Here is a 14,661-nt window from a genome sequence, read left to right as displayed (position 1 = left end):
ATAATTGGTAGACATATCATGTGACTGTAACCTAATATTTAGATTTATAAGGTGGTAACATCAGCATTGTAATGAATACCAACTTTGTTTGTAACACTTGAGGTATAGAATATAGTTAGTATTCAAAACTGGTGTAACCAAAGATTTTAAGATGAGGCATAGGAATATAAAAACGGGGGTTGATTTGTACAGTGTAAACTAGAGATCCGTTTTTGTATAATTATGATAAAGTCAACCTGACTTTATTAAAATGGCAATCTGCAGCCTCACCGCTAGAGGCTCCTATATCTACACACTTAAAGGCACCCAGTGCAACTTTATGTAAACATTCAATGAAAAATAAACATTCAATTTCTAGTCTTTTTTACAGGTAGTAAGTTTCAATAACTCCATACCATTACATATCGACATTCAAGGAGCAAAGATGAGACGTCGTTGTGTGGTGAGAACTGATAGAAATCGTAAACAACAACAATCGCCGGTGGGGAGAAGCCATTTTTCCATTGACTGGAAGCCTGCTTTATTTATTGTAGGTTACAAAAAATAAAGAAAATGGCGGCATTGTTGTTGTTGATTTTGTATCAGTTCTCACCACACAACGACGTCTCATCTTTGCTGCTTAAATGTCGGTATGTAATGGTATGGAGTTATTGAAACTTACTACGTGTAAAAAAGACTAGAAATTGAATGTTTATTTTTAAGCCTCGAAAGTTGCACTGGGTGCCTTTAATGTAGGTAACACCCATGGACCTTTTATAACTGATACATCGCTCTTATAATACTAACTTAATGCAGGCCCTTAAAGTCAAGCCATGTAGGCATATTTAACACACATGCAACGGTACAGTTACAACTGCTGCTCCTCTGCAACCATCCCTTGGACAACAAACAGAAATCTGTATTAATTTATGATCATATTTCAATCAGTATAAATCCACTTTCATAAAAGAATAACAAAGATTTTATTGCATTGCATGTCAATGTCAATTCTAACTTCTCCTTTCAACTCGAATCAAAATGTGCGTAAAGACCATTAAAAGTAATTCTGATATCTTCGTTAAATATATTGACGATAGAGAGAAGTCTGGTCTGCTAGTTCCTGAAATAACTTTAGTCAACGCTTGGGCATAACGACCAATCATAGCAGATGATTCCTCGTTATAGTTTTATGTAAATGATAGAGAGAGGATCCCTAATTGTCACGTTATCCCGGTCTGCTGCAACGTTATATCCGGACTCATACTTCCCACAAGCGCCCCGCCCTCTCTCTCGCCAAAAACGCGAGATGAGAACGAAGCTACTATCCACCTATCACAACGCTTATCACTATCGATGACGTCTGACTGTGTTTTTCGGAGACTCCCAGGAAGTGGGTCAAGGCTAATCGTTGGCGAGAGAAGGAGCCTGACAGTTCTGTGACAGCGCGACACACGACAGCCAGCCAGAGATCCCGGGCTCCAGCTACGTGTCAGCGAAGGTCTGGGTCATGTATCTCCCAGGCGGCTGTAACGGAGAGGATTCGGGCTTTACGCCCCGTATCATTGGGTCAGATAGCGACCGGAGTCCACCGAAGCTAGCCTTGATGTTACACTACGGACCCACTCTGTCTCTTTGTTGATTGGCTAGCGTTAGCCCCCCGGCTCACGTATTGTTTAAGCCGCTGGTTTGGTACAGGCATGTTATGTTCCCAGTATCGGTAACACAAGTAACGGTAGTCAATTATAGAAGCCAGCTGTTTTTCCCTTGGCTTTGTGACTTTTACTAACGTTGACACTTGGCAGGTCATGCTCTACAGGGCACCTCACTAGCGAATGGATTAAATCGTATACCTTTGGAGTATCGGCATTATGAGGTTAAGTACAGTTGAATGCGTCTACAGGGTGAACACATGACCCCACCGCCTGGAAGTTAACCTATAGAAGTAAGCAAGCTTACACCCATCACACCATTCGTACCTCAGAGCATGATGTCCATTCTGGAGGGGGTGCATTCTGCTCGATTGTAGTGTTGTAGTGTTTGTGTGGACGCTTGGCTAGAATAGGGTGGGTGTCCGTTGACACTAAACAGCCTGACCATAAATGAAGCAAGTAGGTCATTGCTGGACGGCAGCGGGTCGAGGCTACCCTCTGGTCCCCGGAACGATGCTCAAGACTCTGCTTCTCACACTTCTTTGTGGATGGGCGAGTTGTCACGAGAGCCAACACATGACACCAGAGGAGAAGTCTGTTATCAGGTAGATGACATGAGTGTTTGGCTATCTACCATATATGTTATCAAGCCACACATTGTCAACTTATATTGTTCCCTCTCTTATTATTTGAACATTTGTTTTTTACTTGTGTTCTTCCAGGGATCAGGTTGTTGAGATGTTTGACCATGCTTACGGAAGCTACATGGTAAGGAAGTTTAACTTTGAATGAATTTAATGTTTTGGATGGGCCAACCCATGTGCATGTCGAATCATACATTTGAAGTAGCTAATGGGTGTTGCTAGCCAGCAAGACTAGATTTGGCTGTCATGACATAAGAAGTCAGACCTTACCTGATGGTTGTTCCTGGTCCCAGCAGTGAGTTACTTAAAAAATGGGAGAGCAGAAGAACAGCCAAATATTCTTTCACATCTGCTCCCATTTGTTGAATGATTAATGTTGGCTTGTGCCTGCAATTGTCAATTGAGTAATAATAATTAAGAATATATATTTCCCTGTTAACTAGCTAAGGTCCACTGGTTTAAAGTCAAATTCGGGCCTCTGTCCTCAACTTTTTATATTATTATTCAGTAACACCAATGAAATCATCAGTTATTACAAGACATGTTTTGATAAGACCCACTGCCGTGTTTGATAGTCTCGATTGGGTCCATTGAGTGGATTTAATGACCACGGATGCTGTTTTATTTTGTCATAAAATAGAGCTTGGCATTAAAGCCAATGGAAACGGTAACATTTTAATAATTTAGTTAATCGTTTTTACGTGTGTCCCCCTGACATTACAAACACAGACACAATCCCCTTTTTAACGATCCTCTTTCTGAATACAGAAGCAAAAACTTTTTGCAGCGGATGTTAAGGCTTGGTCCATTCACATCAAATGAGGAACACGGCTGAATCATTGTTTCTCTGTGCTGCTCCAGAAATACGCCTACCCAGCTGATGAGCTGATGCCCTTGAGTTGTCGTGGAAGAGTCCGTGGTCTGGAACCCAACCGAGGAGACATAGACGACTCCCTGGGGAAGTAAGTTCTGGCTGTTAGTCGTGTCACTGTGACCGGCTTAGACACCACAGCTAAAGGGACAGTTACAGTTTAACAAGGTCTACATTGTTTCCAAGGGAAATCCATACGCAAGAACATCTCGACCACAGATAAGATAAGGCCCAAGATCAGATGGGCCATCCCTGTTAGTTCGTTAGTGTATCTCACTGTCCTCAGACTCAGCCCTCTCATAGTTCACTATCTTTCACAATGACCTCATCGAGATGTGATAGTCGCTTGAATTACGATTTATCTTCTTCTGATGTTTTTCCTTGGTCTGTAGTCTCTACAAATTTTTCCTTTTGTATTGTAGGTTCTCTCTGACGCTGATCGACTCCCTCGATACCTTGGTGGTGAGTTAGTTATCTACTTTACTTTTTTAAGAGGTAGTATCTGTACGCTGGCGTCTTGTGAAGTGTGTACTCTGAGTCAATACGGAGGTGCGAGACAGCAGAATCATTTGACTACCGGTCAGATGGTTTTATATTAGGCTTGCATGCCTTAATCAAATGCAAACCTAAAGTGTGTGTGACGTGTGTGTGTGTGTGTGTGTGTGTGTGTGTGTGTGTGTGTGTGTTCACAGGTATTGAACAAGCTTGATGAATTCGAAGAGGGGGTGAGAAAGACTTTGAAGGACGTGCGGCTGGACAATGATGTTGTGGTCTCTGTGTTTGAGACCAACATCAGAGTGCTGGGGTATGTAATATCCGACGAAAACACTTGAATGTGTCCCCAATGTTTATTCCATTGCTATCTCTAATCAAATAAGCATGTTAACTTTGTCTTGCAATAAAAAAAGATGCAAATAACATATTTATGTAACTATAAAGCTATACCAATATAAGCAGAACCAGAAGATCAGGCTACAGACTAGCACTAAATTGTCAATAGATAACTAGGAGGTGGATCACGATGTCCGCGGCTACAGTCGATGAGGAAGTTCCTTCACACTTACTAAGTTGTAAAAGAACAACCATGTCCACAGCCTCCCTGTAGGCGTCCTTGAGCAAAACGCCTAAGACCCTACCCTCACTAATCTGTGATCGGAGCCCGCTGCACGATGCACGCCGTGGATCGAAAGCGTCTACTAAACTGAATTGCATGGTGTGTGTCCTCCTGGGTGCCGGTTCCAGGGGGCTCCTGGGGGCCCACGTGATGGCCGACATGCTGCGGCAGCGGGGCGACAGGATGCAGTGGTACCAGGACGAGCTGCTCCACATGGCAAAGGAGCTGGGCCACAGGCTGCTGCCTGCCTTCAACACCACCAGTGGCCTTCCCTACCCCCGGGTAATACACCGTCACTCACGGTCGGAGGAGGGGCTTTCTCGCATTGTATTGCGTAGGCAAGGGTTGTCGCCGATTTGCAAATATACTCCATTGACCCCTTGAGTCCTGAGCTCGAAGCCCACGGCCGAGTTGGGACGGATGCAATATGGTGTCGGAGTGTTTTTATGGGTGCTTTGTCCTCAATATGAATATGACAATATGATTATTCTGTTTCTTTATTTCGTTGTCGCACTACAAATTTACTTTTGGACTTAAGATGCCAGATTTGTCAACATTTAATCAAATAGAATAAAACAAAAGTCCTGGAATAATAAATGATTCTAGATTTTGCTAAAAGAGCAACGAGGCACACAACCACAAGTGTGAGCGGGCTGCCACCTAAAAGTCAAAATCCATCTGCAACAATGAGCACATTTTGGGGTTGTTCATCTAATGGAGAACTACAGTTTTGTCATCTCATTGTGAGCAGGCACAATCCATTCCCTCGTTCAAAAAGCATTTTTGAAACCAAAGTCAAACAGCCATAGCATAACTAATCTTTACGTTTACCACAGTAAACCATCCTTGTGTGTTCTAACACTAAACTCTCTGCGTCCAGGTGAACCTGAAGCACGGCGTGGTCAGCCCTCTGTCCCGCACCGGGACCGAGTCGGACACCTGCACCGCCTGCGCCGGCACCATGATCCTGGAGTTCGCCGCCCTCAGCAGGCTCTCCGGGGAAACGGTGTTTGAGGTTTGTGGTCGCCATTGGCGACGCAGTCCCCCGCCCATGTGGCCAAAGTAGAAAGAACGGGGCTTTGCCGGCCAGGGATTATCGTGGGCTTACCCCGACGCCGAGGTGGGCGGTGACACTCGTAGGTAACATTACGCACCTGTGTGGGAGGATGACGGGAGGAATGGGTCGCTGTGTCTTGTTGGTCGCTGCTGATGTCTGTTATTATTTTGATTATACTTCTGCTACAGTTGACCGATGCTTCGGCTTTTGCTCATCCCGATGAAGCATGTGTTCCAATGAAGCAACGCATGCTTTTTGACGTAATGCGGATCACAATGACAACATCAGTTGGGGGTTGGCGTCATCTTCCACCCGTGCGTTACCGTCTCTCACAGGAACACGCGAGGAAGGCTCTGGACGTCCTTTGGGAGAAGAGGCAGAGGGGCAGTGACCTGGTCGGGACCGTCATCAACATACACAGCGGAGACTGGGTCCGCAGAGGTGAGGGTCACAGAACACATGGGAACATGTGCTCGACTTGGTAGCAAATGTTATTCACATGTAACTAATGATCACTTTCTCGCCCTTTGTGTTTGCAGACAGTGGAGTTGGTGCTGGTATCGACTCCTACTACGAGTACCTGATGAAGGCCTACATCCTGCTGGGAGACAGTGTGTTCCTGGAAAGGTTCAATATTGTAAGTCCATGTTTTACTGTTAAATATGGCTCTCTTTCTACTGTCTCTTGGCCTGTTATGGTTTGATAAAGCGATGAATAACGTCCCACAGTGGTTTTGCTATATTTTGGCAGGGGTTAGGGAAGTCTGGTGGAAAAGCCAACCTAAAACTTGATTTACATATCTGGATTTACAGCCCTGGTTTTATAGCCCTGGTCTAATAGTCCTGACTGGTTTTGAATAAAAAGTTTGCAGAGGGGCCTGCACTTATACTTCTACGTCACATTCACATGTACACAAGTATTGGGTTTCCTGGCCCTAAATTTATGTTGACCCACGAGCCAGTTCATATTTGTAAGACCGAGTCTGCTCCATTTAAATTTTAAAAGATCTTCTTGGAGCTTGCCATAAATGCTGGAAGCAGAAGTGTAATTCGGGCGTAACCCCTACCTTCTCCTCAATGTCTTTAATAAGAGGTTGTTTTTCTTCAGCTAATGCTCTCCTTCGCTCCTTCACTGCAGCATTACAGCGCCATCATGAAGTACATCAGCCAGCCCCCCCTGCTGCTCAACGTGCACATGCACAACCCCACCGTGAGCGTGCGCAGCTGGATGGACTCCCTCCTGGCCTTCTTCCCCGGCCTGCAGGTCAGTGCCCGCGGCCTCTCTTATCTGTTGGGTTGCTCCCATCGGCGGTGCAGCGCCACAGCTGGATTACTAGCGCGACTGCAATCACTGCCTTCCGCCATCTGATGGTTGATCAAGCTACAGAGATGAATGCCCTGCACCCCACAGGTTCTACGAGGAGATCTGAAGCCCGCCATCGAAACACATGAGATGCTCTACCAGGTCACCAAACAGCACAAGTTCCTACCAGAGGTATGGGGTATCCTCGAGCTGATCCTCTAGCCCAGGGTTCGGCGACCCTAGGCACGCGTGCCACCACTGGCACGGGCAGCATTATCATTGGCACACTTGAAAAATAAAAAAAATGTCACAGTACAATGCGGCAGCATAATCATTACTACCAATTTGCAATTTATTCTGTTTTGGGCATTTCCTCCCAGTGCAAATATATGTGTTCTGAATTGGGATCAATTAATAGTTTTTAAACCTATGTTGTGATTAATAGAGAAGAAAATATTTAAAATATTGTCGGAAGTGGCCTGTATGCATCGCCTTCACATGGTTTTGCAAAGCTGTACATGTCTTAAAGATATTGATGGGGATGGTTCCAACATTCTCATCTACTCTTGTTTTTTACATTTCTCACAGTGCAAATATGTTTTTGAATGAGTTTCTGAAAATGGTGTTATATGTAATTATAATTTGTAAGCCCATGTTGCAAATATAACAAACAAAAAAACATTTAAATTGTTGATGCATGATTGTGGACTATATGGAAATAGTACAATTCCAGGTCTTCTGGAAATGTTTTTGGTTGCTGTGTCATAATTCAGCTTAATTTTTAATATATTGTTGCTTAAGGCACACTCATTAACGAGAAAATGTCAAACTGCCACTGCATGTTGAAAAGGTTGCTGACCCCTTGCTCTAGCCTCTCCTAAAGCCTCTTCTCAACACTTGCAAACAAAGAATGGATAACAACTGGCAATTATATAATAGAGCTTAAACTGAACAGCTTTAACAAATTTTGCCATTTTGATGCAGGCTTTTACCACAGAGTTCAGAGTTCACTGGGGCCAACATCCACTGAGGCCAGAGTTTGCAGAGAGCACCTACTACCTCTATAAGGTAAGCGCATATTCATCATATTGGTTACACGGGTATATATGAATAAAACCTTGATAACAGTCTCTGTAAAAGCGTAACATACATCAGATTACTATAGGAACCAGCTGTTCATAACTAGTCTATGAGGGCGCTACCTCCCAGAACCTCTGAGGGGCTGTGTTCGGTTTGATGAGGCTGCATGTTGCCCTCCACAGGCCACAGGGGACCCCTACTACCTCAGAGTGGGCCAGTCCATCGTGGAGAAGCTCAACGCCTATGCCAGGGTGCCTTGCGGCTTCGCTGCCGTGCAGGACGTCCGCACCGGGACCCACGAAGACCGGTAATGACTGGCTCATGACTCATTTCTTGGATGCTATGGTTTGACGGATCCAAAACGACTCAGAGTTAAACGGCTACTTTAGTATCACTGGGATGCATGCTAACGCGGGGCTCGCCCGCAGCATGGACTCCTTCTTCCTGGCCGAGATGTTCAAGTACCTGTACCTGCTGTTCTCGGAGAAGAGCCAGCTGCCCTTCGACATCGACGACTACATCTTCACCACCGAGGCCCACCTGCTGCCCGTCTCGCTGTCCACCACCCTGGCGCCCTGCCGGCCCAACGCCACCGTGAGGACGCACGCACGCGCGCGCGCGCGCGCGCGCGCGCACACACACACACACACACACACACACACACACACACACACACACACACACACACACACACACACACACACACACACACACACACACACACACACACACACACACACACACACACACACACACACACACACACACACACATACACACACATATACACAGAGGCACACATGCACATACTCTCTCTCTCTCTCTTTCACTCACTCACTCACTCTCACTCATTCAACGCTAGATTGTAATGTTTTGTGTATGGGGAGGTCTTTCTGCTAATTTGAATTTATAACAACATATTAAATAGATATCAAAATAGATTAATATATTTGGGGGATTAGTGCTTCTGCCTGAATGACAACCTCTTGAGATTTGCTTAGTTTAGCCCCATTAAGCAATTCAGCGCTCATGTACTCAACACATTAAGGGTCCCCAGTAGAACACAACAACTGACTAGGCAACCCAACCGCCTGTGAGCTTGACTTCCCCAAGCACCTCTTCCCTTCTTTCTAAAAGTGTGTCTTGTCTGTTGCCGTAGGACGCGCCCCCGGTGGTCCACGAGGAGGACCCCTTCACCTACTCCTGCCCCAGCGTCCAGACCCTCTTCCCCAACAACCCGTCCTTCGCCAAGACCATCCGCGACGGCTACAAGTACCTCACCGGGGTCGGGCGCCCCTTCAACTCCATACCCGTCAGGTGTGTGTCTACCCAGGCACAGTGGCCAAGGGGTTCCGCTAGTCATGCGGTTGTGGGAGTTGTAGTTCTTTGTGGTGTTTATGTGCTAGTTGTGGTCACAGGGGCGGTTGAATGGTTACAGCTGGTCGTGTGTACGTGTGTGTGTGTGTGTGTGTGTGTGTGTGTGTGTGTGTGTGGGAGTTGTCGTTCTTTGCAGGGTTAACGTGTGTGTTGTTGTCACAGGGGCGGGCGGAGGGTTAGAGCTTGTTGTGTGTGTGTGGGAGTTGTATTTCTTTGAGGTGTTAAGTTGTGTGTGTGCGTGTGGTTGCCACAGGGAGATCGAGCTGCCCCTCCACGATGACGGCATGGAGCCGGTTGAGTTCCTGAAGAGCATGGGCATCTCCCTGACCCCCATGAACGAGGCCGCCCTCGGGGAGGCCCGGGGCCTGAAGGTAGGCCTGGCACGGACCTCTGTGGGGTTACACTGCAGACATGGTGAGGGATGGAGAGGAGAGGGCTCGCCAATGTAATAATATCAGAGACCCCAGAAAACGGTAAACAAAGCCGATTCACACGTCTACTTCCTGTTCAAAGGAAGTGAAATGTTCCCCGTCAATCTGCAATGTAGGTGAATAAATTATATTGAAATGTAAAATTGTACAATATAGTGTCGCTGCTTTGTATCACCATACACGTTGCATTGCATTTAATACAGGGAGTGACGCCGTTTGGAACTCCCAAATATATTGACGGGCGTTGTTCCTCTGTTGAGTTGACGATGAAGTCGTCCTACCTCTGGCTGCAGGAGCACAAAGGGGTGTACCGGGTGAAGCTGGTGGCCCAGCTGAGCCAGGCTGTGGTGGAGGAGGAGGTGGTGCCCCACATCGTGCAGCTCATCTCCCCTCCCTTCCTCGGGAGGACGGTCCTGACCGCCGGGCCCGCCAAGTTTGGGATGGACCTCACCAAGCAAGAGCACGGCGTCAGTACATCGGATCAGACATTAAACTCATTTTGATCAAACTTGTCTTCCAGGCTTTTCACAGTAAAAGCCCAAAGCCGATTAGAGTTTGGAGGTGTTGATACAGTTTTATGAAATTGATTTAATACAAGCCTTTTGTTTTATATTGATTTAGTATATTTTATGAGTTTTTTTTTTTATATTATATTTTATATTTTGTGTTTTTTTTTGCGTTTGATCGTCACTTTATCGTTCTTTGGATGCAACCTCTTTTCCACTCATCCTCCGGACATTCACTCGCTCACCAGGTGAAGGGCAGCATCATGAAGGCGTCGCCCTACACGGCGTGTGGGCCAATAGAAAACGCCGACCAACTGAGGGGCCACATAGCACTGGCACTACGCGGGGACTGCATGTTCGCCGGGAAGGCCCGCAGGCTACAGGAGGCTGGGGCCACGGGGGTCATCTTCATCGGTGAGTAGCACACCTTCATAGTCTTCTTCATAGCTGAGTAGCCTACCTTCATAGACCTCTTCATAGGTGTGTAGGCCTGCACCGGTACTTTAATTTGTTGTAATACTTTTCAGTTAAGTTTGTCGATCCAGAAATATGAAAACATTAAAAACACAATGTGGCTTAAAGCGACGTTCCACACAATAACAAAGGAGAAAACAGATTGCTGTGTTTAGGAACGGGAGTGATAGAGCGCTGTTGTATGCTGAAGTGTGCATGGTGCAACTGTGAACTGTCCTTACGAGGCTTTTGTCGGGATAAAAAAACCCTAACCCGTCCCTTACCCAAAAGTGGTCAGCAAAATAAAGAATATGTTGGCGTTTTTGCACTTGTAAATAGTTAATCGCGTTTGTAGCCTACACTCAGACGTGAGCTCATTCTTGCAAAAAACATTCGGGAATATGCAAATTATTCGACAGAGGTCTAGACTCCGTGCACAGCCCCGCCTTTTCCAGTGAACCGAGACAGCCCGCGCCATGAAGGACGGCACGGGCTTTACACAGGAAACTTGAGATAAGACAGTGTAATCGCCGGGCGTGCCAAGCCTCGACCGACCCGGCTTGGCAGTGTAGAAAGGCCTTATGCTGGAGAGGGCAGTAGTGCGCACCTAAAAAAAGCAGCCAACCACCCTTTAAACACTTCACACAACACAACACAGACACACACACACACACACCATGGTGGGTGCTGACTGACTACACACACACACACACACACACACACACACACACACACACACACACACACACACACACACACACACACACACACACACACACACACCGAAGGGTGCTGATTGACTGCGCGCACACGCACATATACACACACCATGGCGGGCGCTGTCTGACTGCGCACACACACAAACCTCGGTTCCTAGCCTACTCAGCATTTAGAAGAGCTGTAGGCGCAGTAGCCTCATCAGAGACTCTACTTGCGTTAAACAGCAAAGTCTCAGAGCTTGGCGTCTTAAATCTTTTATGGACGTTTGTCAACAGCTCCTGCCTTTCTCGACATGCAGTATCACACAAAAATACGTAATGTCGGGTCGCCATGGTTGTTGTATATAGGCCTATAGAGGGGGCTTCCGTTTCAATTAATCTTACGCGTGACCGTGACGAGTGTGTCTCTAACCTTCCGGGAGTAGTAGCAGGATTTGATACAATAAAATAAAAAAATGGTTGTGAAAGAAAAAAAAGTTTGCTGTATCCGGCCCTTTACATTTAAGCTAACAAATATGGATATTCGATCTAAAAAAAAAAGTTAATGTAACTTCTGAATAATCTGGAGGGCCAGATATTATGTCTGGCGGGCCAGTTATGGCCCGCGGGCCGCCAGTTGCCCGCCCCTGCCTTAGAGACTGAATCGCCTTGAAACAAACCCGAAATCAACATGCATACATAGCGTTCATTTTTGGTTCCAGCCACAATTTCCATAACCTCACCCCTAAGTCGCACTAAGGCATCTTCCTTTATCTTCCCCGACGCAAAGCACAAACGTTAAACACCCGCCCCGCTCTCCTCCCCAGACCACCGGGACGGCAGCAACATCGAGGACTCCCCTCTGTTCCAGATGGTGGGCGACGGGGACTCCACGGCCGACCTCACCCTGCCCCTGGTGTTCCTGTTCAGCCGCGAGGGGGCGCTGCTCACCACCGCCCTGGAGGAGCACCACAACGTGGACGTGCTGCTGCTGCCCAAGGAGCGGCAGCTGGGGCACGGTGAGGGCCGACTGCTCACCATGACTCCGAACCACGATGCAAAACCCCCACGGTTACGCTCACACGACGAGGAACCTCGATGCTCTACGTTTACGTTCACACGACTTAAGCCAGGACTGCGTCTCGACGCAGTCCTGGCTTAAGTCGTGTGAACGTAAACGTAGCGGTCGGTCCCCCACGCCACCCTCCACCTCGCTGGCTCCCCTGGGCTCATCCGGACCCCAGGATGGAGGATGTGTAAACCGGTTGATTTGCACAGATGGCGGGAATTGTATCGGGCAGAGCAGGTGCTCAGGAGCCAGCACGTCAGAGCTCTTTAGTTAGTGCGAGTTAGTGCGAGTTAGTGCGACGTTGGTGTGACGATGGCTGGTTAAACCTTAGCCTCAGTCAGCCCCAGAGTCTAATCAGTCCGACTCGGGCCAGGTGAGGCTGCTTCAACCAGCCGTCTACCCCAAACACACGCTCCACACTGAACGCTGCTGTACATTGTTATCGGTGTCGTTGTTTGATGTACTTCAGATGCAGGACACGGAGGTCATGGTAATATCCCCTCTGCTCTCCAGATAAGCCTGAGAAGCCCCTGGGGGTGAACATCAAGTTCCGGCTGGCGGGGGAAGGGGAGGCGGCGGAGGGCCCAACCCTGGAGTTCGTCCTGGAGAAGGGAGAGATGCTGCTGGAAGAGGAGGAGGAGGAGGAGGACCAGGGGGAGGAAGAGCAGCCTCTGGAGGAGGAGGGGCAGCTGGTAGGAGACGCAGAGTCGCAAAGAAACTGTGAAAAGGCGTCGGGCGCCGACGATGAAGACACGGCGTTGTGCGACTCGCTGGCGTGTTCTGAACAGCCTTGACCCCCCCCCTAGCTGGATATTCTGGGATGTCTTCTCCTCCTCGGACTGGCCGGGCCTGGGCCCCCTAACCCGACACCGGCCCCTCCCAGGTATCAGGACGGCACGGCCCTCCCTGCCATAGACGTAGCCATGCAATGGGGCGGGGGCAGGGGTCAGGGGGGGGGGGGGGGGAGTCAAACTAAAAACAAGTTGGTCTGCTAGTTAGTTGTCCGGTTGTACCCAGGCCCCTTAATTGCCTGTGAGTGGTGGATGCTTGACGGGGCGTAACTAGTTAATTCAATGTTATATGCATACAGCTGGTGGAAGAAATGGACGCGCTAGACCGTAAAGCCCTAAGATAGGCCATCAAACTTTCTATATGGTCCTGATGATGAGGATGAGGATGACGATGATAAGTACCTTACTCTAGAGAACATAATCACCACAAGTTGTATTTAGTTGTTTTTTTATGCAATGCAAGTGTATGGTTTAGTTTGCACCTTTTGTGACTGTTGGAACTTTAATTATGGTAGTCAGGAAGGAGCTGGCTGGGCCCCCCCCATCCAGCGGTCGGCCATGATTGTGTGGAACAATCTTCTCTTCAGGAGCATTACTGTTTCATTTCTAGAGACGGCATATGTGGTCCGTTGTTAGAATCGGTCCAAACCTGCTCATTAATATGTCAATTATGAAGGGTAAAATGGGGCCAATTTGGAAACACTTGTATTAGTTTATTTTATACCGTCTGACAAACTTCAGGGAATTTCGTGTGTGTGTGTGTGTGTGTGTGTGTGTGTGTGTGTGTGTGTGTGTGTGTGTGTGTGTGTGTGTGTGTGTGTGTGTGTGTGTGTGTGTGTGTGTGTGTGTGTGTGTGTGTGTGTGTGTGTGTGTGTGTGTGTGTTTTTGTGTGTGTGTGTTTTTGTGAATGATTACTGTAACCGCTAACCATGATCATGTCCAATGTTAAAAATGGGTTATAGTTAATGTCTCAGACTCATGGTTCTTCACCTTCACCGTCCGGACATTGTTTCACCCATGTTGAAATACAAACACATTCACAAAAACCTCCAAATGGAAATCCTTACAAAGGGCATTATTACGAAAACATCCATGGTTCGGTCATTTCTATTTTCCCTAAATGCAAGAAACAAGGATTATATTGTTCATTTGACTGTCCTTTTCCTTTTCTCACTTCATCCCCAACACAGTTCACTGCATGTTCTTTGTGTGAGATGCATTTGACTGGGTTAGGTGTTGTGTGACCATTATGCAGACAGTGTTTGGTGCCACAATGTGGCTTCTCTTCAGTGGACCTTTTCAAAGTGCTGCTGCTCATTTCAAGTCTTAGCATACTCTCAATTTAGGAGTCTTGTTCTATTGTGTACGCTTGCATTGCCAACTTGTATACCTCAAGACTGAGTCAGTGGTCCAGCACCATTACTGTTAACAAGATACAATTTTTTTTTTTGCTTTTTCTTTTTTGTTTTATTTTGTGTTGGTGAAGTGGAAAAGTGCCAAATGAATGCATGTTCTATTTCATTCTCATATCATTCTCCTAAAATCTGACTTATTTATTTTCTGATGTACCACTGATTAAGCCTTGTCAATAAATTTCAAATAACAATCTAAAAATAATTTGATCTTGAAATATTTAATCT

At 46.9% G+C, this 14,661-nt stretch overlaps 1 protein-coding gene across 1 annotated transcript; it reads left to right on the top strand.

Annotated features, from left to right (window-relative positions):
• Window positions 1-1,257: 1,257 nt before the first annotated feature.
• On the top strand, window positions 1,258-14,638 carry si:ch211-282j22.3 (ER degradation-enhancing alpha-mannosidase-like protein 3). The gene is made up of 20 exons (XM_060050212.1): window positions 1,258-2,233; window positions 2,351-2,396; window positions 3,134-3,234; window positions 3,566-3,605; window positions 3,836-3,948; window positions 4,386-4,539; window positions 5,138-5,272; window positions 5,650-5,755; window positions 5,854-5,951; window positions 6,452-6,577; window positions 6,725-6,808; window positions 7,601-7,684; window positions 7,879-8,003; window positions 8,125-8,290; window positions 8,856-9,013; window positions 9,327-9,444; window positions 9,798-9,971; window positions 10,259-10,424; window positions 11,989-12,180; window positions 12,744-14,638. Exons 1-20 carry the CDS (start codon window positions 2,079-2,081, stop codon window positions 13,022-13,024), a joined length of 2,622 nt encoding a protein of 873 aa, XP_059906195.1. The 5' UTR covers window positions 1,258-2,078; the 3' UTR covers window positions 13,025-14,638.
• The last annotated feature ends 23 nt before the right edge of the window (window positions 14,639-14,661 follow it).

The sequence above is a fragment of the Gadus macrocephalus genome, chromosome 4 (assembly GCF_031168955.1).
Source record: "Gadus macrocephalus chromosome 4, ASM3116895v1".
Lineage (NCBI taxonomy): Eukaryota > Metazoa > Chordata > Actinopteri > Gadiformes > Gadidae > Gadus > Gadus macrocephalus.
Note: the sequence above shows the minus strand (reverse complement) of the source record. Positions and strands in the feature narration are given on the sequence as shown.